This window comes from Dasypus novemcinctus, chromosome 3, assembly GCF_030445035.2.
Source record: "Dasypus novemcinctus isolate mDasNov1 chromosome 3, mDasNov1.1.hap2, whole genome shotgun sequence".
NCBI classification, from domain to species: Eukaryota; Metazoa; Chordata; class Mammalia; order Cingulata; family Dasypodidae; genus Dasypus; species Dasypus novemcinctus.
In genome coordinates, this window is record NC_080675.1 from 54,049,123 (window position 1) to 54,074,426 (window position 25,304).

At 34.6% G+C, this 25,304-nt stretch overlaps 1 protein-coding gene across 2 annotated transcripts in view; it reads left to right on the forward strand.

Moving 5' to 3' along the window:
• The window catches only part of EXOC5 (exocyst complex component 5), a 60,930-nt gene that overhangs the window by 6,104 nt on the left and 29,522 nt on the right, over positions 1-25,304 (forward strand). For both annotated transcript variants that reach the window (XM_004452975.4, XM_004452976.4), the window contains exons 2-12: positions 12,100-12,194; positions 12,967-13,114; positions 13,414-13,608; positions 15,419-15,483; positions 17,837-17,865; positions 18,953-19,062; positions 20,273-20,317; positions 20,448-20,588; positions 21,563-21,645; positions 22,684-22,893; positions 24,415-24,562. In XM_004452975.4, coding sequence (XP_004453032.1) covers positions 12,100-12,194; positions 12,967-13,114; positions 13,414-13,608; positions 15,419-15,483; positions 17,837-17,865; positions 18,953-19,062; positions 20,273-20,317; positions 20,448-20,588; positions 21,563-21,645; positions 22,684-22,893; positions 24,415-24,562 — 1,269 coding nt within the window. The remainder of the gene's footprint in view (positions 1-12,099; positions 12,195-12,966; positions 13,115-13,413; positions 13,609-15,418; positions 15,484-17,836; positions 17,866-18,952; positions 19,063-20,272; positions 20,318-20,447; positions 20,589-21,562; positions 21,646-22,683; positions 22,894-24,414; positions 24,563-25,304) is intronic.

A 25,304-nucleotide genomic window follows, 5' to 3' on the forward strand; every position in this document is an offset into this window, starting at 1 on the left:
TATTGTTAAGCGTTTGTGGAAACTGGCTACCAATTATAGTATCATTTATTTATATGAGAAAATGTGTTCATTTAGTAACTGCATGTGTTTACTGAATTAATTTGACTTACCCTGTGCCAGACATCATTCCAGGCAATGGAGTTAAAAAATGGTTGGAGTTAAAAACTTAGATGGGGGAGACAGACATGTTAACAGATAATACAATACAGTGGGAATACAGAAGCTCTTCCTGGGATAATTAGGAAAGGCACAATAGAGTAATGACATATTGGGTCTTATTGAAGGAGTAGAAAATTTTTAAGCAAGAGAAGGGCATTCCAAGTCAGACAGAATATGTAGCATATGTAAAGACTCCAATTTGTAAGGTGAGATGTGTTCAGGAAATATTGAGAAGAAATGGGATTTATAAATGCATGTTTTAGGATTAGGGAGTGACAGTTCATAACAAGGCATTGAGACTACAGGCTCAATTGGGGGAAACTTTGAGAAGGCCTTTTAGGGCATGCTAAAGGTGCTGATGGGACTTTTTCCCCCCCAGATAATTTTGATGATAGTGAGAAGAATGTCCTTAAGTAGAGAGAGATTGTTAGCTGGGAAAATAGAGGACTTGGGCAGCTTGGCATTTTTTTTTTTTTAATTTTATTGAAATATATCACATAAACATACATAAACAGTAAGTGTATAATAGTTGTGAACTTACAAAACAAATATATATAACAACAAACATAAATAACATCTCACCCTACCACCAATAACTTGCATTGTTTTTAAACCTTTTTAATAAAGAGCATTGTCAAAATATTACTACTAAACAAAGTATTTTTCCCTAACCAATCCTATTATTATTATCTTTATATCATTTATATATGAACATACATAAACAACTGTACAGTAAACGTTGTGAACTTACAAAGCAAATATGCCTAAAATCATACAGGGGTCCCATACATCAACCTCCACCAACACCTTGCATTGTCATGAGAAGTTTGTTACAAATTATGAAAGAATATTGTCAAAATCTTATTACTAATCATAGTGCTTATCTTACACTTGGTGTATTTTCCCCCCAACCCACCCTATTATTATTTTTCAAATTTTTTTTTTATGACAGAAGTTGTAAACTTATAGAACAATCATGCACATGTGCAGAATTCCCAAACAAGCACCCCTGCATCAACACACCACAATGTGGTGTGTCATTTGCTACAGATAAAATAATATCATCCGATTGTTATCATGTCTATTGTGTATGTACATTTAGCTCACAAATCCATACTGAACTTGGCATATATTTTAATTTGCAAAAGACTGCCAAGGCAATGCACCAGAAATGGGTTGGTTTTTACGATGTAGATTTATTAACTTAAAAGCTTATCGTTCTGAGGGTATGAAAGTGTCCAAATCACAGCATCATCAGATATTTTCTCCCTGAACTGCAGCTGTGGGTAGTCAGGCACATGTGGCATCTCCCATGTCCTCCATTGCTTTCAACTTCTGACTTCCTCTCTCCCAGGTTCTGTAGATTTTTATCTTTTTGCTCTTGTGGCTTCCTTTCTCAGCTTCTGTGGGTTCCTCTATGTCTCTGTGGCCTTTTTTTTTCTCCTCTGTATATTCATTCCGTTTATAAAGGACTCCCTTCTAAATATAAAGTAAGAGGATTAAGACCCACCCTGGGCAACACCTGATTGGGATAATCTAATCAAAGGTTCACAGTGGGTTCATACCCACAGAAATTGGCCAATTTAAGAACTTAATTTTCTCGGGTCTCACAGCTACTTCTTGTCGTTTGTTAGGTGTTCTAGAGTTGTCTGTTGATTAATTACTCCAGGCAGATGATATCCTGACTTAATTCAGTGGGGACAGAGAAGACAGGAAATTTGGATGATAGACTTAAAAGAATTTGGTGACTGAAGAGTTGATTCCAAATTTTTGAACTTTGAAAAGTAGGTCGTTGGCGATTCACTAACTGTTACAAGGAAATAGGAAGATGTAGTCAGATGTATTCATTTTTTAAAATATATACCTTAAGTTTGGGTTGTTAACAAGACATTCTAGTGAAGTCCAAAAGATAATTGTAAATGACAATTAGTAATTCAGAAAGAGGACACAGGTAGAAATAGTAATTTATAAAGCAATAAATGGCAATTAGTAATATATTGCTCTGTATTGGGACTTGAATTTTAAGCCTCATAGGGATTTAAGAGTCGAGAAATAACTGGAGCTCATGCAGGGAAGGAAACCTTCAAGGAGGAAATGGGGGTCGAGCCAAGCTTTGAATAATGGTATAGTGGTATTTGAATTGTTGGAGGAGAAAGGGCATCTTTTTTTCTTAAAGGTTCATTTATTTCTTTCCCCACCCCACCCTCCTCGTCTGCTCTCTCTGTCCATTTGCTGTGCGTTCTTCTGTGTCTGCTTGTCTTCTCTTTAGGAGGCACTGGGAACCAATCTTGGGACCTTCTGGGATGGGAGAGAGGTGCTCAATCTTTTATGCCACCTCAGCTTCCTGGTCTGCTTCATTTCTTATTGTCTGTCCTCTGTGTCTCATTTTGTTGTGTCATCTTGCTGCACCAGCTCTCTGCTTGAACCAGCTTGCTCCACGGGTGAGAACTCCTGCGTGGGCCAGCGCTCTGCATGAGCCAGCTCTCTGCTCCGGCCAGCTTGCTGCACAGGCCAGCTTGCCTTCACCAGGAGGCCCTGGGAATTGAACCCTGGACCTATCATATGGTCGATGGGAGCCCAGTTGCTTGAGCCACATCCGCCCAGAAAGGATATCTTATGGGGTAAATTACCTGGGCACTGGAAGTAGGAACAGCATGGATTTGGAGAGAATAGTGGAATATTGCTGATGGGAGTATGGCTGCTTATTTTGGGGTATAGAGAAATTTGTACAGGTCTTACAAGATAAGAACCTTAAAGGGTAGGCAAAAGATTGTGAATGCGAGAGTATAGTAATTGTATAGGAAAATATTTGAGTAATAGGCAGCAAAGATTTAAGAATTTGTTTTGCAATAAGGTACACAATAAGTATAAGGAATATACATTATAGGTAGTACTTGAACTGTTGGATTAGTTGGTCTAATAGTGATGCTGGGTGAACCATAGAAAATCATGTCCTTAGGGCTAATCCTTTCCTGTGAGTGTTAACCTATTGTGGGTGGGACCCTCTTTTGATTAGATTAGTTCACTAGAGCATAGCCCAGGATGGGTATAAATCCTCTTACTTGGAGTCCTTCTTAAATGGGATGAATAGAGAAAGACACAGAAAGAAACCCATAGAAGCACAGAGAGAGAAAGCCACAGGAGCTGAGAGTAAACCACTGAAGCCAGAAGCTGAAAGCAATAAAACCTGGAAGAGAGGGAGAGACCAGCAGATGTTGCCACATGCCTTGCCATACGAGAAAGGAGTCCAGGATTGCCCGCAGCCAGTGGGAGAAAAGCATTGCCTGATGAAGCCTTGATTTCTTGATTTGGACATTTTCTTGGCCTCGGAACTGTAACCTTATAACCTAATAAATCCCCATTGTAAAAGCCAACCCTTTTCTGGTATATTGCATTTTTGTAGCCTAACAGATTAAAACAGATAGGATACAGAAATACCTCTCTCTGAAATACTCTTAACTTTGTTTATATATTTATTTATTTTTACCTAGGCTGGAGAAAAATATTCACATTTCTTTGAGTTTGTGTGTGTGATTACACATCCTATTATATCTATTCTTAAAAAAGATGCTATAAGAAAATACAAAAATTTAGTTGGATTTTCTTAAACTTAAATTTGGGGTTTATGTTCTTGTACAAGGACTTAGTGTCGTCATTTTTTAAATTGAAGTTACTCTAGATACCATATTTTATCTTAAAATTGGTAGCATTTGTAAGTAATGATACATTTAACAGAGTAACACAGGAACCAATTATGTAATATTGAATTTATCATGATAATATCAGTCTATAGTGTATAGTTCTTAGATTTTTGTTTTCATTTTGTTAATTTTTACATTTAATTACTACAGTAAAATAGAAGGTGAAGATAAACCTTTGTCAGGGTCCCAAAAATTTAAAATATTTTCTTGGTAGATGCTTATAGGGGTCTTTTTGGAGGCCTTGGTTGTTTAAAGGTTTTAGAATACAGCTACTTGGCTTCTTCTCATTGTAAATGTCTTAGGTATTAGACAATCTAATACCTAACAACCTTAGGTATTAGAGAGCAAGGTTGGATTCTCTGGGAAGAAGACCTGAAACCGAATTTAATGTGTGGAATGTTTATTAGGAAGTGCCCTTAGGATCAACATCTTTGAAGGGGCAGGGTAAGGAAGCAAGATTGGGCAAATGGAGAAGTAGAGAAGTAGAACTATAATACAGTGCTGACCTGGTATAGTGTTGAACTCTGCAGAGAGTTCTGGAGCTAAAATGGTCTTTTGGAGTCATTCTGCTTTGGACCAAAATGATTCAAGCCTTTATAACCCCATCTTAATCAGTCATTATATATAGGTCACCCTGCAAAAGGCATGGCATTGGGTAAGGTAGTTTTCTGCAACTGAGGGGATTCCTATAGGCATTGTCAGGTGAAAGCTATATGTATTTTCACTTAAGGTAACAAGTACCTCCTTGAAGAGGGATCAGGATGGCACGTCATTGTATAACACAGGCTACTTTTGTGCTGCTAATGTTAGGCTTCAAAGCAAGGCCTTTATGGATAACTAGAGATGGCATGAAGAAAACATCAACACAAGAGTTAGGCAAACTCACATTTATTACGTCTGCAGAGGTAAGGAGCCAAGGCCAGTCCAAAGTGACTCAGACCTCACTCCCTGTGCTGCAGTTTCACTCTTGTTTAAATACCCAAATTACTACTTAGCATTTTCTTTGATTATGCATTAGTTTTTATGCATATGGATGAACACACATAACTGGTTATATAATTGTATGATTAGTATGTTCAGGAAATCATGCTTACATATACATTGCATGATCAAGAAAGGGGCGGATAACTCCACCCCTGGGTGGGAATTTTACTATGTTAATTAAGCAAGTTGATGTGAGGACAGCAAGGGGCTACTTCTGCGCAGGTCCAGCCAACTCGTTGAAGGTTGTTTACATACTTCATTGCTTCAACAGGATATTCTTGACCACCAAAAGTGGAATTTGGCCCAAAGAGAGGGTTGCATTCATTACCTTCTGATTTACATACAATTCTTTTCTTTGTATCCTATCAACAGGGAGAGAAACAAGTTACTTTCAGGTATTCGGTCATCCTACATCCATCACTAGAATCCATTTCTTCATATGCTATTTGGTGACCACCTTCTCCAGGACTCCAATTGAGCTTCTATCCTAGAAAAATATTAGAAGAAGATTAGTGGAATGAATGAACTACAGTGTCCACTGCTATACCTGGCCTTGGGTTGCAGATACTCATGATTTCCCACTCTACTCTCCATTCTAACTTCCCTTTTCTTTCAGCTAATATCTCTGCTTTTCTTAGTGGCTTTACAGGTGATGTGATCCAGACTATCATCCCTGATTCTCCATAGTATTATTTATGAATTCCAAAAAAGATTGATTATGTTTGTAAACTGGTCTGTTTCTCAGGGTGTGATACCCTTTGATTATATTAGATTCAGCTGAGATGTCTGATTGAATTATGTTAAGATTAGGGCTTTTATTTAATCACCTCATTAGAGTGTGACTCAGAGTTGAGTCCCAGCCCCCTTTGGCTGATAAACTCTCACTCAGAAGTAGAGACACGGAAGCAGATATGTAGGAAGAGAGAGTGCTTCATAGACACAGCCCTGGGAAGAGAGATGAGCCTGATAGTCTACAGTTAACCTTGTGAAGAGAAAAGAGCAGCTGAACCCAGAAAGAAATGAGCCCTGGGGGAGAGAGATGAGCCTTATGCCAGCCTACATCTGAGATTAGAAGAAGATAGGACCATGGAGCCTTAAGAAGAAGAAGGAAGGCTGAACCCTCACAGATGTTGCCCGCCATCGCCATCTTGCATCAACACATGGCAACAGACTTTGGGTGATAAAGTACCTTTTATGGTACCTTGAGTTGGACTCTTTAGGGCCTTGTGACTTTAAGTTTTTACCCCAAATAAACACCCTTTATAAATGCCAGCAGATTTCTGATAACTTTGCATCAGCACCCATTTTGGCTGACAGCTGAGAAACTAAAACAGTGTCTGCTCTGGAGTGTTAATATGTCACACAAAAATCTTCACACTTCTTGCCTACTCTTACATATCCATCCACATGCATCTAACCCATACTTCCTTGTCCTGAATCTTTCAGTCTTTTTATTCCCTGGCCTCTGGTCCTGGCCCTTTGCCACTGCCTGTGAGTCTATATATAGTTAACCTCAGTCCAGTTTTCTGTCAACCCAAAAGGATGACCAGGTGCATTTCCTGAAGTTTCACCATTGGGAGGATTTTCTCTTGCCACTGAATTTGAAAGCCATCTGTAAGTGAGGCTGTAGGTGCAGCTGCTACAAATTTTCATTTGCCACATACATACCCAACCATTGGCCAAACATTAGCTCCATTGACCAAACATAAGCTTTTTCTTTCTCCATCACTTGGTTGTAAGAGATCCCCCACAAGACCATTGGTGTGAGCTGAGGCAGGGATGGTAGTGTAGTAATGGTGAATGACATGGCAATTTGGGCTAAATGCATATGCAGCTTGCTCATACTTCCTGGCATGTTTGATCCTGGGTTTCCCACTTCTGTCTTATGAAGGTAATTTCTGGGTCCACTAGACATAATGATAGGGTAGGCCTGTTATAACCCAGCTCATTTTGGAGAGTTCTGGATGCATGGCCAGGTGCACCATCTCTTTGAGAGTCCCATAGTGTACCTAGAGTTGCTTCTCAAAAGATGGGTAATTCTGTGTTATAGATAACATGGCCTTGCTTCACAAACCAGAGACCTGTGTTGTGATTGTCCCACTAGGGCTTTCAATAACCGCACATGGCATTGTTTCCCAACACTGACACCTTTAATACTGTAGGGCAGGGGTTCTTAATAAGGGGTCTGTGAGCTTGAGTTGAAATTCAAAAAAACATTCTCATGGGGACATGTTGGTATGAGTGTGATATATTTATTGAATAATATACAGTATAGTGTGGACTTAGTAAGGGGTCCATGGTTTTCACCTGACTGACAAAGGGGTCCATGGAACAAAAAAATGTAAGAATCCCTGCTATTGGGTCTGCCAGGTTGTGTGGCCTTGTTTTACCATGGCCTGGACCTTCTGCAGAGACTTTTCCTGCTTTTGTATCTTCTGATATATGTGCCAGAGCAGGTGTGGAATATGCTGCCTCCAGAGCCTGAGGAGACATACTGGGTGTTGCAGGTGTTGTGTGTCCTTTGTGACAGGAGATGCAAGATGCAATAATTTGTCCTTTATTTTGGATGGAATGTCCCAGCATGCCCCTAACCACTGAATACTTAAAATTTTTACACATTTAATATGCCCCTAAGTCTTTGTACCATATGTGTCCCACCCACTGGAGCACATCTTACCAAGACCTCCAATGTGTGATAGCTTCTTGCTCATTCAGCCCAGTTACAATTAGTATAATGTCAGTTAGTGTGATGGATCAATGTGATACTCTGCAGGATAGACCAGGTTATAATAGAGGGTACACATAGATCTGAAGCAAAAAATTTAAATATGTACTGTTGTTTCTATGTGATGTGAACTGTGTCTGATCCTCTGTTGACAAGGATAGAAAAAATGAATTGGCCAGATTATTGGCCATACCCCAAGCACTGAGGCTGGAAGATACTACATCTTGTATAACAGATGCAACTGGGACAACTTTTAGTTATTTTGAAGAAGTCATTCTTCAGGATCTGTCTGGTTTCTGCAGAATCCAGACTGGTGAATTAATTGGGAATATTTTAGGTAACATCACCCCTGCATTCTTTATAAATCAGGGGTTACCAAATTACAACCCATGGGATGGCTGCCTATTTCAAAGTTTTATTGAAACACAGTCATCCCCATTTGTGTATGTATTGCCTGTGGATTCTCTTGCACCACAGTGGCAGAATTGAGTAGTTGTAATGGAGACTGTATGGCCTGCAAATGAAAAATATTTACTATATGGCCATTTAGAATAAGTTTGCTGCTCCCCATGCTTTAGATCCTTAAGAGTAGCACTAATTTTTGACAGCCAGTAATTCTACATCTGGCAAAACTGCCTTTCAAAAATGAGGGTGACACAACCCCAAATCAGTAGTATTTCTGTATACTAGTAATGAACAATTAAGAAAGCCAGAAAAAAATTCCATTTATAATAACAATTAAAATAATCAAATATCTAGTAATAAATCTAACTAAGGATGTAAAAGACTTATACACAGAAAACTATAAAACATTCCTAAAAGAAATCAAAGAATACCTAAATAGATAGAAGGACATTCTGTATTCATGGATTGGAAGACTAAATGTTGTTGAGATATCATTTCTGCCCATAAGGAGTTTAGAAAATAGCGCAAGGCCAAAGTGTATGGGCCTCCCTGATCCTTTCTGTACTTGAGTTTTGTCTTGGGTGGTCCTATGAATTCCTCTATTTACATGGACATAAAAATTAATGCCACCCATAAGGATCTAAAGCATGGGGGCCAGTAAAATTGAGTGGTTTTTGCCACCCTGTGGCAAATCAGTTGGCCATAAATATGAGGGCTGATTTCTGAACTCAGTTCAGTTCCACTGTCTTTGTCTGTCCTTGTTTTCAGTACCATGCTCTTTTGATTACTGTGGCTTTGTAATAAGTTTTAAGATCAGGATGTGTGAGTCCTTCAACTTCATTCTTTTTTTTCAAAATGGCTTTGGCTATTTGGGACCCCTTACCCTTTCATATAAATTTGATGAGTGATTTTCCATACATGCAAAGAAAGTTGGAATTGTGACTGGTGTTGCACTGAATCTGTAAATCACTCTGGGCAGAAATGATATCTCAACAACATTTAGTCTTCCAATCCATGAATACAGAATGTCCTTCTATCTATTTAGGTATTCTTTGATTTCTTTTAGGAATGTTTTATAGTTTTCTGTGGATAAACTTTGAAGGAGAGCACTGGTACAGGTCAGTCTGCAAGACTGGGGAAGGTATTTTCTTTTTTCTCCCCGTCTTTTTTTTTTTTAGTTAGATCTTGGCAATCAGAAGAAGCTCTTTCATAATACTAGCTGGATCCAAGCTTAAGGTACAGATACCAGAGTCTAAGTTCCAGTGATAACACATTAAAATATCAAAATGTCCAGGTTTCAACAAAAGATACCCCAAAAAGAAAATTACAAAGCATACAAAGAAGTAGGAAGTGATGGTCAGACAAAGTAGAAGATTAAAGCATTAGAAACCATCAACAAGGAGGATCAGACCTGGGATATACCAGAAAAAGAGTATAAAAAAATGGTCCTAAATATGCTCAAAGAATTAAAGAAAACATGGACAAAAAACTAAAGGAAATCAGGATAAAGATAGATGAAAGCAAAGGAGAATCTCAATAGCAACATGAAAATTATGAAAAGGAACCAAACAGAACTGAAGACCACAATAACAAATTAAAAATGCCTTAGAGGGTTCCAGAAATGCCCTAGAAGGGTCCAACAGCAGATTTTGGAATTGGCAGAAGAAAGAATCAGTGAACTTGAAGATAAGAAAATTGAATTTGTCCGGTCTGAGGAGCAGAAAAAAGAAAGAAGAAAAGTGAACAAAGGCTGAGGAACCTATGAGAAACCATGTGTACCAATATATGTACAGTGGGAATCCAGAAATGAGAAGAAAGAGGAGAAGAGGCAGAGAGAATATTCAAAGAATTAATGGTTGAAATCATCCCAAATTTAATGAAAAATAGTCCTCTTACTGAAATTCATCCTGTCATCCTTTTTACCTGATCGGTCTAGTAAGTCATTGTCTCATGTTCCAAGATGATGATAATGAGAGCCAGGTTATTATCTATTGTTCTTTTTAAGATTTATTTTTTATTTATTCCCCCTGCCCATCATTGTCTGCTCTCTGTGTCCATTCACTGTGTGTTCTTTTCTGTCCACTTGCATTCTTGTCAGCAGCACCAGGAATCTGTGTCTCCTTTTGTTGCATTATCTTGCTGCATCAGCTCTGTGTGTGTGTGGCGCCACTCCTGGGCAGGCTGCACTTTTTTGCACTGGGTGGCTCTTCTTATGGGGCGCACTCCTTGCGCGTGCATCTCCCCTATGTGGGGGACTCCCATGCGTGGCATGGAACTCCTTGTGCACATCAGCACTGTGCCTGGGCCAGCTCATCACATGAGTTAGGAGGCCCTGGGTTTGAACCTTGGACCTCCCATGTTGTAGGCAGATGCCCTATCCATTGGGGCAAATCTGCCTCCCCCTATTGTTCTTGTTACTTCTGTTTGGGTCTTTATGTGGTCCTTGTGATCTGGTCCATGCTTACTTCTCAGTTCCTCTAATGGGTTAAATGTGATTTGCCTTTTCCTAATGGACTGGAAAACTCTTTTTGTCTTTCTGATTTTTCTTCTTCCTTTCTGTTTCAACTTAAATGCCACTTCCTCAGAAAGTTTGCCTGTTGAAACACTGCCCCCCACCAATTTTCTTCCATCCCTTTCTGTCTTCCCATCACCTTTGTTCCTCTTCTTTACTCTTTTATAGCATCCAGGTCTTTTCTTTCCATCACATTTATTACTATTGTAATTAGTTATATTTGTAATTATTTGCTTAATATTGGCATTGCTACTTAGAAGATCCCCATGAGGCCTCTCAGGGACCCTGTCTATTGAATTCACATCTGTGTTCTCAATGCCTGCCACAATACTTAGTACATATTGGATACTCAGTAGTTGTTTACAGAATTAAAAACCCATTTCCATCCCCCAACTCACTACTAAGTTAATAATTCATTCAGCAGTATGAATACTGAATTTGGTATATGTATTTTTAATTTTACTTATTATACACTATTGCATTTTAAATTTCTATTTCTCTTTCCCCTATTACGCTGTGAATTTCTTGAGAATGCAGTCTTTTTGCACATCTTTTTATTCCATAATCTAACAGAATGCTTGGTACTGAAAGTTTTTTGTTGAATGAATGCTTATCAATTAAAATATGTTTTTAAAAAGTATTAATAACAAATAGAAAATTTTACAGATAAAAAAATTCAAATTGGAATCATCAGCAAGTGCTAGCAGTTTAAGTTATGTGCTGTTGTATACTACATATGGCATCCTTTTGCATGAAAGAGGGTTGGATGTAAAGTATGTAAATTAGTGTGCATTAATCTAAAACGTATTATTTGCTCAAAGTTAATGCTTTTTTCACTGAAAAAATTATAGGGAATTTTGTATCGTGTTTTTTCCATTTGATATTAATTATATTATTAGCATTTTTCCTCATTTCATTAAATCATTTTTACAATATAGTTTTAATAGGTACATAGTCTTTCATCTTCTAAATTCACCATAATTTGTTAATTATGCCTTTGTTGAATACTTATGTCTACACTTTTTCAGTAATGTACCTAATGTTTCAGTGAAAATTCTGCAAAATTGTTGTGTTTATATCTGCTTTTCCCTTAGACTTTTTAAAAAATTACTGAGTTAAAAATTACGAATATTTGTAACATTATTGATGCATTTTACCAAATTGTCCTCCAGAAGATTATCCCTGCCAGTATTTCTAACAATCATTTCAAATTTCAGCTTATCTCTCCTGCATTGCATATTATAATTTTTTTTAAACTGTCAATTTTCAAGGTAAAATACAAGTGATAATTTGACGATTAGATTATAAGTGAGGCTACACATTTTTCATGTTTCTTGGCCCTTTGTATTTCTTTTATAAACTGCTTGTTTGTGTCCTTTGCCCATTTTTCTGTTGGGGCATTCTAGTTGGGCATTACTACTGTTCTTTTTTTGACATCTTAATTTTCATTAAATTTTTTTTATTGAATTGCAAAAAACCTTATATATCAATAATACAGATGTATTTTAATACTTAGCAACTTAACTTCATTTATATTCTCACATAGTAGAACTCTGTTTTTCTCTTGTAAGTAGTATAAAACTTTGTTAAAGGATATTTATTTTGTAAACTAGGAGCCTTTTGTGGCAGATGAGTATATTGAACGTCTTGTATGGAGAACCCCGGGAGGAGGTTCTAGAGGGGGAGCAGAAGCTTTTGATCCAAAAAGGTGAAGTAAAAACATGTTTATTTCATAGATCCAATCAAGTACAAATTTATGTTTGGAATAGAGGTAACTGTTGGGATTCTTTTTTAATGCTTGTGTAAAGGGATTTAGTTAACAATTGGCCAGTAAAAGACACAAGCAACCTAAACTGAGCTGTAGAAGTTTGGGATTGTGCGTTTTCTTTTATCTTCCTTTTATTTTAGAGAGGGACTTTAACTGCTGTGAGGGAAGAGATCTTACTGAGTATAAGAATTTAATTCTTTCTCCAATTAGTAAGATACTAGAAATGGTTGGTTAAACCTCTCAAATAAAAACATGTTGACTATGTTGTTTCAAGTATAGTTGTGAATCAGGGGAGCAAAGAATGCACAATAGTATTTTTACCTATTACATTCACCCTCTTGACTGTTTCAAATAGGCTGTAAAATTGGTTCCTATTCTGGGAGTTAATGGTAATTCTCAGTGAGGTTTGCATTCACCTCAGAGATAAACCACAGAAAAGTCAATAGTTAAAGATTGTCTATATTCTTAAAGTTATGTTTGTTTTAAAGTTATATGACCTAGACAACGCTATGAAACATTCATAAAGTAACCAGAAGACTTGATCTTATTGATTGAAAAAATTCCTAACAAGCTGCTATAGAGAAAATTACTATGATCGTCTCTAGCTCAACGAACTCTTTTTAAGACATTATTTGTAATTATAAGTGAACTGGTAAGTTCCTAATGATTAATCATAGCTGGGTTGATATATATTGTATCTTTCCTCTATTAGATTATTAGAAGAATTCATAAATCATATTCAAGAACTCCAGATAATGGATGAAAGGATTCAAAGGAAAGTAGAGAAACTAGAACAGCAGTGTCAGAAAGAAGCCAAGGAATTTGCCAAGAAGGTTCAGGAGCTCCAGAAAAGCAATCAGGTAGACATTTAGCTAAGCAATGAATAATTTGTATAGTCTGTATTATCTTTATTTCCTGTTTTAAGTTCTTTAGAATCTAGTCAAATGATAGCAGTTGTTGAGCTGTGTCTTTACTGCCCCCATCCCATGGGATAAAAAGAATTGTCAACTATTATTACTTTTTTAGATTGTCTCATAGGTAACCTTATCTTTAGTTACCTAAGTTAGAGAGTAGCAATGAGATTGGTTATTTAATTTGGATATATATCAACTTATAAATAGGATTCTTTGTGTTTTATGCTTATGCACATTTTTCCTAGGTTGCCTTCCAACATTTCCAGGAACTAGATGAGCACATCAGTTATGTAGCAACCAAAGTCTGTCACCTTGGAGACCAATTGGAGGGGGTAAACACACCCAGACAACGGGCAGTGGAGGCTCAGAAACTAATGAAATACTTTAATGAGTTTCTGGATGGAGAATTGAAATCTGATGTTTTTACAAATTCTGAAAAGGTAAGCATGGTAGAAAGATAAAAGAAGTCACAGCATTAATAACGGTGTCCTAACTATTAGCCACAATAATTTCCCTCTAGAGTGCTGAAGTGTAAATTAACACATTTGTCTGAAGATTGCTGATGAAGTATTGATATTAAAATTTTTAACTGCACATTTGAAATTATTTGCAATTTAGAAATGCTGAGGTGACTATATTCATAAGTAGTTTTTTTCATAAGCACCTTCTAATATTAACAATTTCTGTAGTTTTTGAGTAATTATATTCCTTTGGGCATGGAGTGGTCTGATTTAAGCTGTCTTTCTGAGCAAAATATTAAGAGCTCCTGGATTTAATTACTTGAATATTGATCTCATAAAGAATTAAAGCATAGTTTGGACCAAGGAGAATTGAAAAATCTGAATTAATTATTACTCTTTTCGTATCACTAATCACTTAATTGTAGTCTAAGGAGGGTACATGGTATTGGCTCCTTTACAATCCTGAAAGAAGGTAATTTTGCTCACTTTCTTCCCCTCAGGGAAAAAGAAGCAAAAATACATGAAAAAAATAGAACTTTTATGGATAGCATATGTACATAGTAACATTGTCTACTAATATATTGAATACTGTCTTCTTAAATTATTCCAAATTACTTCATAGGCTATCTCAGTGGAATGTTAAAAGCTAAGTGCTTTGACTTAAGCAGCACATTTGTGCATAGGATACCTAAGATTTTAGAATTTATGATTTTTAGAGAAAAGTGGGTTCCATATGTATAAGTAGTTTCTGTAAAGAAAGTAATAAATGAGTTTCAGTAATTTGTGGTATAAAGTAAAAGTGGTAAAATTAAACTTGTAAAACATTGGCTGTATTTGGCTTTGTACATTGATGTGGTTTTTCTTTATAAGTATACGCAGAATTGACTCCAGAATTTTTCAGGGAGGCTTATGGAATGTTTTATTTTATAAGTTTTCTAAATATAGACGTTCATATTTATATTACATTATTATCAAAATGTATTTTAATATGCATATTGTACAATGTTTTATATAAAATAATTATATATTATTCAAATCTTATTGTGTGTTATGTATCTGTTGGTTTGTGTAATGTGTTTATGCTCTATTATAACCAAACTAGATACTTTACCCAGTGTGTGCTGGCCTATTTAAATGCACTTCAGAGCATTCGGATTTTGGCCTAATTTGTATTTTTTGTGGTATTTTACTTCATGACATTATATTCTTTGTTCTTCGTACATTTTAATTATCCTTAAGTAATTTTGTAGTTCTTGGTATTATTGTCTCTTAATTTTTGAGATTTTAATTGAAAGAAAAATATTTCTACTGTTAAGATAAATTGAACTTTATCTTTGCTTTTGGAAAAAAGTGTTATAAACTTATATGTTCATTACATAATAGGGATTTTTGTTTTATTCACTTAAAGAAGGATTTATTTAGCAGTATGACAAATTATTTTCCTAAAGTTTGTTAACCCATAATGGACTTAGATTTTTGCTTTTAGCAAGCAGTGATTTGAAATTCTTCAGAGTAACCTTGAATTACAAGTTCTACTTGGGTGGGGATTGTAGTATAATAAAATTATAAAATTCTAGTACCAGAAAGAGAAATGTTTGGTTTAATGGCTCGTTATTGATAATTCCCCAAGGATATATTCCTGTTGCTTACAGGAATTTATTTGTCGTGAATTTTCAGAAGATAATTGAGGACAGGACTGTAGGGGAATATTACTATTTTCAAATATGTAATTATTTTGGGGGATACGTAAAGGTTTTAAATTTCTTTTCTTTTATTTATTTTTTAATAGATAAAGGAGGCAGCAGACATCATCCAGAAGTTGCACCTAATTGCCCAGGAGTTACCTTTTGATAGGTATATTTTATTTCTTAAGAACTAATTTGAGTATATAGTGTACTTTGTATTGAAAAATATGATGTCTTCTTTAATATCTAAATTTAATGATATACTTTGAAATAATTTCAGTCTTTTGTTTTTCTTCATCAAAAAAATTTGATAAAGAATTTTGAAATTAAGCAAAGTGAGATTTTGAATTTTCATTTTTTGGACTTCAAGATCCAGCATTGTAGGGGACAGGGAGAATTTAAGCATAGGACGTCAGCTGTTTTTCTCATCTCTATATGATTCTTCTTAGGCTTTTTGGGATCTAAAAAGTTAGACTTTTTAGCCTATTCATAAAACCCTCTCTAGGGACTTCAAGTTAAGTATCCCTGTTTTAAATGCAAGGTTTCAGGCCATTGCTAAGTTAGATATTAACAGTTTCATCCTAAAAGAAACTATCCACTGACAAGATTTTTCATGATGTCTCTAGTCCAGAGAATGTCAGGATCTTCAATAAAATCTTAGTAGTAGAAGTAGTCCCCCCATATAAATACCTGAAAGAAATATGCCTTCCTTTTGGAATTATCGGTTATTCTTTTGGTGATATATCAAGTTCTTCAGATACAGATTGAATATAAATGTATTAATATATTTAGGGCTTGATGATTATCTCTCAAACAGACAAATAGAGTAGATTCTTAAAATTGTATCTTTTTATTTTACTCTCAACTTTTCATATCTTCATAAAGGATTAGCAGTAATGATCATCTCTCTTTATTTTGCTGATAATCTTACTTCCCCAGCATTATGAATTTAACTTATTGTAATGACTCTCAAAGTCATCCTTCAAAACCCACCTTTCCCGTTATCTTATTTTAGAATTTAGACCATTTGCTTAAATGGTTAAAATGTCTGGCTCAAAATAGGTGCTTGGTCATTGTTGGTTCTATCTTGCACTTCTCTCCCCACCCTATTCTTCCCCTCTAACACACATATATTTATTTTCTCCCACCGCTCAAGTACATACTTCACTTATAGTTTTGTTTCAGTCTCTACCAAACCTTAAAGTTGAATATATATCCTATTCAGATTTAATTTTCTGACACAGATCAGTAAGGTCTTATGTGTACCCTATGACCTACTGTGACTTTGATATATCCTGTTTGTATAACTAAGGTTTAATTTCCTTTTTTTTTAAATATTTATTTATTTATTTCTCTCCCCTTCCTCCCCCTCCCCCCACAGTTGTCTGCTCTCTGTGTCCATTTGCTGTGTGTTTTTCTGTGACTGCTTCTATCCTTATCAGTGGCACTGGGAATCTGTGTCTCTTTTTGTTGAGTCATCTTGCTGTGTCAGCTCTCCGTGTGTGCAGCGCCATTCTTGGGCAGGCTGCACTTTCTTTTGCGCTGGGCGGCTCTCCTTACGGGGCATACTCTTTGCGTGTGGGGCTGCCCTACGCGGGGGACACCCCTGCGTGGCACAGCACTCCTTGTACACATCAGCACTGTGCATGGGCCAGCTCCACATGGGTCAGGAAGGCCCAGGGTTTGAACCGCAGACCTCCCTTGTGGTAGGTGGACGCCATATCCATTGGGCCAAGTCCACTTCCCTTTATTTCCTTTTTCATCTATGTTTGGCATCTTTTTGCCAGCCACTCAACTCTCTTTCTTCAAACTGACTGCATAGGGTCTTTCAACATTAATTTTCCATACTATACATTTCCCCTTAATATTTGAGATTTGAAAAATTTCCAAGGTGTGGTAGACTTGTATTTTAGTTTTTGAATTTGTGACAGTTGAGTGATTACTCTTGTTAGGCATGTTGCTGAATCTTTTTTTATGGCCTCTATTTTTTCTAGTTTTAAAATAATTCACCTTTATATACTTACTTCATCATTGTTTTCCTCTAAGTAATAATGGAACTTCATTTAAAAAAAAAATCACAAGAGTGTGACAAACAGACAAGTATCAAGTGAATATAAAATGCCAGTGAGCATGAATAGAGACAATAACTCAGTGTTGGGACTAGCTACGTTTTTAGTGCCTCATGCAGAACTCCTCAAATTACATCTCCCATTTCAAAAGAGAATTAATTACTCTATCAGAATTCTCTAAATGAGAACCAGCTACCTCATCTAAATTGCCCAAATTCAGTTTCGTCACCTGGTCTGTTCCTGTCAGTACTCTCCCTCCTCAGGCATTTTCTTTTTTAAAATAACTTTTTTATTTTATGTTAGTTTTAGATTTACAGGAAAGTTGTACAGGTAGTAGTGCAAAAGGTTCCCATTAGGCCCCACCCAATTTCCTCTTTTGTTACCATCTTATATTAGTATGGATGGTACATTTGTCACAAGTAATGAACTTCATCATCAATGTTTATATTTCAGATTTTCAGAAGTGAAATCCAAGATTGCAAGTAAGTGAGATTCTATTTATTTAAACTTTTTGAATAGGTAATAAAACTACTTGTGTAAAAGAAAAAAACAAACATAAAAGAGGAGATAGTGGGAACAATGTTGTCCACCCTATCCCTGAAATAACCATAACCTGTTTCTTGGGTATGGTTCCAGAGTATTCTATGGATATACAAGCATAGGACATAAATTTTGTATATATATTTATATATAGTGTGTAAATATACATATGAGTAAATATATATACACACATGGCCCTGTGTTTTTCCTGTCATTTATTTAAGAATAATTGGTAGCATACTATACTAATAGCCTTATACTTTGCTTTTTAAATTTAATAATGTATATCTTGAAGTTTGTTTTGTATCCATACATATATCTAAAATGCTAACCTCATAGGAACATTCCAGTACCTGTTGAACTTCTTATATGATTGGTTTCCTTTTTGCCAATGTTCGTGTTGCATTTTAGCCTAGATCATTCCAGGTTCCTAGAAAATCCACTATGTTTGCAGTCTTCTTTGTAGCCTGGGTCACTGTTTGGGAAGATTCATAGAAGATTCATAGAAACATGTATTTTTCCAAAGGTCTTAGAATAAGGGTAGCATAAATTGAACTTCCTGAGAATGCTGTTGATTATTGTAGATTAGTCCAAAGTTGAGTTCATTCAGAACCATACTAGCCTCAGTAATATAGTGAATCAAATACCTCATATTATCCTAGGAGGGAATTTGATACTTTCACATTTTTCCTGTTTGGTTTTTTTTTTTTTTTCTGTCAGAAATAGCATCTGGAGGTTTTTTCCCCAGCCAGCTGCTGTTTATGGAAATCAGACTATGGGGAATTCAATTTTTGTTTTTAGCAATTCGGAAGATTTTTGGTCTTGCAAATACAGAATTATATACCACAGAATATTAGGGGTTAAGTCCACTATGTATAATCTCATATTGTTTTTGTAATTCGTTCAAAAGAGGGCTAGATCTGTACTCATTATGTTTGTAAGTATATAATGTATATGTAATTGAGATACGTAAATATACCTTGATACCCGGTGTGTCTCATTAGTAGCTGGATGACTTTTTCTTTTTAGGTAAGTACCATGATTTAGAATGCCAACTGATTCAGGAGTTTACCAGTGCTCAAAGAAGAGGTGAAATCTCTAGAATGAGAGAAGTTGCAGCTGTTTTACTTCATTTTAAGGTAAATAGTAAAAGAAGAAGAAAAAGAATGAAGATTAGTCTTCAGGGGTGTTGATTTTATCTTGTCTCTGATTTTCTCCTGTTTTTTAACTATATCACATTGGTAATTTTCATTTTTTGAATAATTTGAATGTGCATTCTCTATGTCTCCATAAGTTACCTTAAACGATAGGTATTTAGTATTATTTATATACTAAGACTATTCAATTATATTAATATTTGATCAATGAACCTTTTAGTTTGATGTAGAAAACCATGTTGTCTGCCTTTGTTATGTATCTCTTTCAGTCAGACATAAGTCAAAAGAAAAATAATTTGATCTTAAATATCTGGAATTTGAGAAGAAGAGTTAGATGGAATATGGCTAGAAAAGACTTAAATCAGTGATCTCAGATGGTAGTAGAAAGGAATGTTGACTCTGTGATCATGGAACTGTCTTCCTGTAATTTGAATTGAGGAAAGAGACCCTTTAGGGTATCTGCAAAGAAGGTGCTTAAAAAAAATTGTACTTCCTTCAGTCTGCTTCTTCATATTTATGCCAATTAGATTAGGGAAGTGGAGGCAGTTTGTTGGACTTTTTGTCTAAGTAACATGTCTCAACGAGTACTGAGGATGGTTCTTGAGACAATGGTGTATTTCATATTGTTTATTACTTATTTTTATGTGTGATTTCACACACAAAATTCTCATTGTAGTGAGCTTACTATTACAAATTATTTTGTTTTGAATACATTTTGTTAAAATGGACTTAATTTTAAAAATATATTTCCAGGCTGTCAGATTTAAGGCTCGTAGACAGCTCTGTCCAAATTCCAAGAGAGGAAAGAAGTAAATTATACAAAAAACCTTTTCTCAAGACCTGAATATTTGAATGTCTTGGCATGTGTGTTGTAGTTAAATGGCTAAGTGGTCATAGGACAAAAATTGCAGTAAAGAATTCAACTATATCTCAGCTTTCTTTTTTTGGTCTGAAGTTCATCTAGGATATAAATCAACTGATGAATTTTATTACAGAAAGTAACTAGGAAAAGGCACCTATATTTGGTTATTGGTTCTATACAATTAAGTTTATTTAGGTTCAGTAACTATTACTTTTGGCCATGTACCAGGACATAGATCTAGCTTTATTATATGTAACACTTCTTTATGTCGAGATTATTTTTAAAATTAAAGCAGAACGGTGATAATAATGTGTTTTTTCTTTTTTGTAGGGTTATTCTCATTGTGTTGATGTTTATATAAAGCAGTGCCAGGAGGTAATATGTTACTGGATTTTGTTTATTTTGATACTAGTTTGTGTTTTATTTTTTTTTTTTTTTTTAGTTTGTGTTTTAAAAACCCTTTTAAAACTGTATATTTACTATGTAAAATGCTTCTGCTTTTCAGGGTGCTTTCTTGAGAAATGATGTCTTTGAAGATGCAGCTGTACTCTGTCAACGGGTGAACAAACAAGTTGGAGATATCTTTAGTAATCCAGAAACAGTACTGGCTAAACTTATTCAAAATGTGTTTGAAATCAAACTACAGGTAATTTTAAACAGTGACAAATGAAGTAGTTCTTAAGGCAATGTGGGTTTTTTTTCCTATAATTTAAAAGTTTTTAAAAAATTTAGTTTACTTATATAGTGGCTTTAGGAATACTAATCTACTTATTCAATAAGGGGGGAAAGTATACCTGTATCATGTTGTTATAAAATGTTACATTGTTCATCAAGAAAAAGGTTCCAATCATTAAGTGTCATCAGACTATATACTTGAAATTTATGTAATGTAATAGTAGTAATAGATTGTAGTAGGTAGCCTCATATTTTGTTTTTGATCCTCACCATAACTGATAGATAGCATTGGTGAAATTGAACAAGAATTTCAAGTGCAGTCTATAGACTTTTTTATAATATGATACTAGCATGAAAGGAAAAAGCAGGAATTTAATTTTTAATCTTGACTCCCATGGACCTTTATTTTAAGGTAGCATTTCCTAAATTATGTTTACCACTGGATTAAACAACATTAATTGTGTTTGTTTTTGAAACATAATTCAGGACTTTTAATAGCCTTTAAAGGTACTAACACGTATTGTGATTCTCTAGAAGTGGGATGTAATATATCGCATTTCCCACATTTACTAGCCATGGAGCTCTATTTTAGACCAATGCCTATTTTTCAAGGGACAGTAGTGTTAACCAGACCATAGTTTTGGAAATGCTGCTCTAAGGAATTGGCATAATTAGTATAGCTTTAGTTCTTATTGATGTACCTCATGAAGCAGGATAGGCTGGTTTCAAAAGGAAAGGAATTTCTATATTCTTTTCCCAAGACTGATAATTGGTAAAAATAGAAAACCTGTTTTATTTCTTATGATTGATCTTTTTTCTATGCATTGTCTTTTTCGTGGATTTTAAATCAGAATAGTTCAGGAATGTGGAATAATTTTAGAGGAAAAAATATCTTGAGAAGTTACAGAATTTAATATTTAATTTACAGGATTTTTTTTTTTTTAGAGTTTTGTGAAAGACCAGTTAGAAGAATGTAGAAAGTCTGATGCAGAGCAGTATCTCAAAAATCTCTATGATCTGTATACAAGGTATATTTTTAATTATTAAAAATTTATAATAAGTATTTTCTTTTTAGAATAGAAAATGGGGTTATATTCAGATATTTTTGAATTACAGCTGTCAGCAGTATAACTTTTAGCATTAAAAAATGATTTTGTACACTAGTAATGTACAAGAGCAGCATACATTAACTTGAACTAGTAGTTATGCTTCACAGTAATGGAGTACTTTTAATAAACATAAATCCTGGTTAACTTTCTTTAAGATTTGAGAATTTTATTTATGATTTTAATTGCTAGCTAGTTTAATATTTAATTTTTCCTAGGAACTAGTATAATTACATTTGTCTTATGTTAAAACTTTAGACATGAAAATGATAAATTCTTAACAAATGACAATATCAGCTATATTGTCTTAACAAATGACAATATCAGCTATAGGTCTGATTTGACAGTTTTTCTTGTGTTTGTAAATGGCATTGTTACTCTTAAGAAATATTCTCTCAGAAACTTTTATTTGTAGGGTTGTTTTGTTTTGTTTTTCACTTTGACTTTTTCCCAGCCCTGTGGCTGTTCTTCAGGGTCATCGTGGGATGAGGGTTTTCATAAGTAACTATAATCAGAAAGTCCATCTCAACAACAGTATTGTTGTAACCCTCTCTTCAACTATGGGAAATAGGAAATTAGAGAAAAGCCCACATGGACAAAGATAAGAGGGTGAAAGTCAGTACTCTGACTTGGGTACCATGTGATGAATGGCATTGAAGCATATTTGAAGCCATTCTGTCACTGTTGCCATTTCTAGACAGATTGATTCTCTCACAGTTTCTTCTCCTAGCTTATCTCGAGTTTATGGCAGATCTCAAACATAATGCTGTTTGTGATTTTCCATTCTACGTAATATATAACACTATAGAGCTGCTGTCTGCTTTCTTATACCTTCCCAAAGTTTACAAAGTAGTGGTTTAACAGAAGCCATTAAAGTCACATTTTAAAACTGTGTATTCATTAGTATTGTTACTATACCTAAAATATACATTAATTTTTTTTCCCCTTTTCCATGAAAAGAACCACCAGTCTTTCCAGCAAGTTGATGGAGTTTAACTTAGGTACTGATAAACAGACTTTTTTGTCTAAGCTTATCAAATCCATTTTCATTTCCTATTTGGAGAATTTTATTGAAGTGGAGACTGGTTATTTGAAAAGTAGAAGTGCTCTGATTCTGCAGCGCTATTATGATTCAAAAAACCATCAAAAGAGATCCATTGGCACAGGAGGGTGAGTGTTTTTATTAAATATTATAGTTAAAACTAGAGATATTAAGAATTTTGTTATTTTGGACAAACGTTTCAAATATTGACTGTTACTGGTCTATTATATGAAGAACTCTTTTAACCCAGATTGTTCATACTATTGATCAAATCCTGTCTCTTGAACCACATGCTGAAATCACCTAATATAACATGATTGAAATATAAAGCAGAATATCAGTACTACAAAGCATTCTTTCGTTTCTCTTTTTTACAGATTTATTATTCCAGGTTATTGACAAGGAAGTACATTATTTTTGTTGTACTTGTGAAATAAACAGTTCAAAATTTGGTACCCTGAATTGATGAACTTTTTAGTGACTTGAGCATAAAATTATTAAATGAATAATTAAAGGCTATGATTTTTCATTATGGTTTGCTATAAGGTTTTGTGGCACTATGTGTCTGGAGGCCAGTTGATTACAGAAGGAGACAGAATGACTTCTATGAAGCCATACTGTTAGGGTCTAGGCCATACATGTACACACCCAAATCAGTTTCTTGTTTCCCATTTTGTCATGTATTAAATAATAATTGGGAGAGGTTACAATTAGAAGTAAGAGCTTGCATCTGAAAGACAGTAGCAAGGAAGGGAAGAGAAAACTAAAGAACAATCATAAGAATTTTTTTAAAAAAGTAGTTCACAGTAGCCTGGAACTATATATTCTCAGAGCAAAAAAATCTAAAGAAACTACTATTTAATAAATGTTCACAGTGACCTTCAATCATTAAGAAAAGCTTAGATTATGTTCAAAAATTTTATTTAAGGTAGTGAAGAAATGTACAGCACATTTAAATGATTAAATATATTTGAAAAGAGTTGAAATTTTCAAGTTTTATTTTTTAAATACTATAGATATATTTTAAGACTAGCATGTTAGACAGTTTTGACTAAAGTCCTTATACAAGGACCTTAAATAAAACAACAACAAAATAATAAATTCATGGAGAAGTTCAAGAATTCTATACTAGATACTCAAAATCTGGATCCTCAAATTTTTAGAAGCAGCACTGGTAATGATAGGATTATAAGATACATGAGAATGAGATCTGGCAAAACGAGATCTTGTAGCACCACTTGAAGCCTCAGGTTGACAGTTGGCCACTGTCCTGCATGAAACAACCCATTCTCAGGATAGAGTTGCTAAAGTTTATTTTTAAATAGGGTCATTTAATTGTCTGGAATGTTAACTTATTTGGAATAACTCACTTCCTGAGGAAACCAGACAAATAAGCAGTTACTGATTATAGATTTAGAGTTGTAGAGCCAAAAGAATTTAGAGATTATCTGTTCCAAATCTCCTTTTCCAGATGAAAAGTTCTGTTCTGAGGTCAAGGCTTGCCTCATTTTACAGAACTAATTACTAGAATTAAAACGGGTATCCTATTGGTCCATTTTTCTTTCTTGTTGAATCGAATTACTTGCATTTTAAATCTGTGTATAGTAAAGTGCCTTTTTCTTTTTAAATTTGACTGTATGATGTCCTAGTATTCAAGATTTGAAAGAAAGAATTAGACAACGTACCAACTTACCTCTGGGGCCAAGTATTGATACTCATGGGGAAACTTTCCTATCCCAAGAAGTGGTGGTTAATCTTTTACAAGAAACCAAACAAGCCTTTGAAAGATGTCATAGGGTAAGCATGATTGTAAATTTATTTTATTTATGTATGGTGGTATATTTTAATTTTTACCTTGTTTAAATTAATAAAATTTTAAATTAAAATTAAGAGATGAAAGGGAGGGTTAGACCTTTTACATAAAGAAATGGAGAATCAGGGAGAGAAAGATGTTTTAAGAACATAGAAAGCAAAAGGTAATAATGAATAATTTACTCCATTAAAATTTAGAATTTCTTTATTAAAAAACTCACTTTAAACAAAGTAAACAGATAAATCACAGCCTGTGAGAAGGTATTTGTAACCAGTATTACCAGCTGAAAATTATTTATATAATTTTTGTTTTATAATAAATACCTGATCATTTTTTAATACATACCATGTTCCAGGAACTATTCTAAGCACTTTATGTGTTTATGTGTGTACACACACACATACTCATTTTAATCATTATAACCCTTTTATAGGTCATTATTATTCTTATTCTACAGATGAAGAAACTGAGATACATTGCTCCTTAGTAATGGAATTGAGAGTTGAGGTAGTCTTAATTTTTAATTTAAATCGATTTATATATTTATGTTGAGAGACAGTAAATCAGTATGGTATACATATATATATATACATATATATAGCAAAAAACAAAGGATACACATAGTAATTTGCAGAAAAGGAAATGTTAAATTGTCAATAAGACAGTAGTGAGGGAAATGAAACTTAAAATAGGGAAATATCTCATTCTCAGATTGGTAAAAATTAA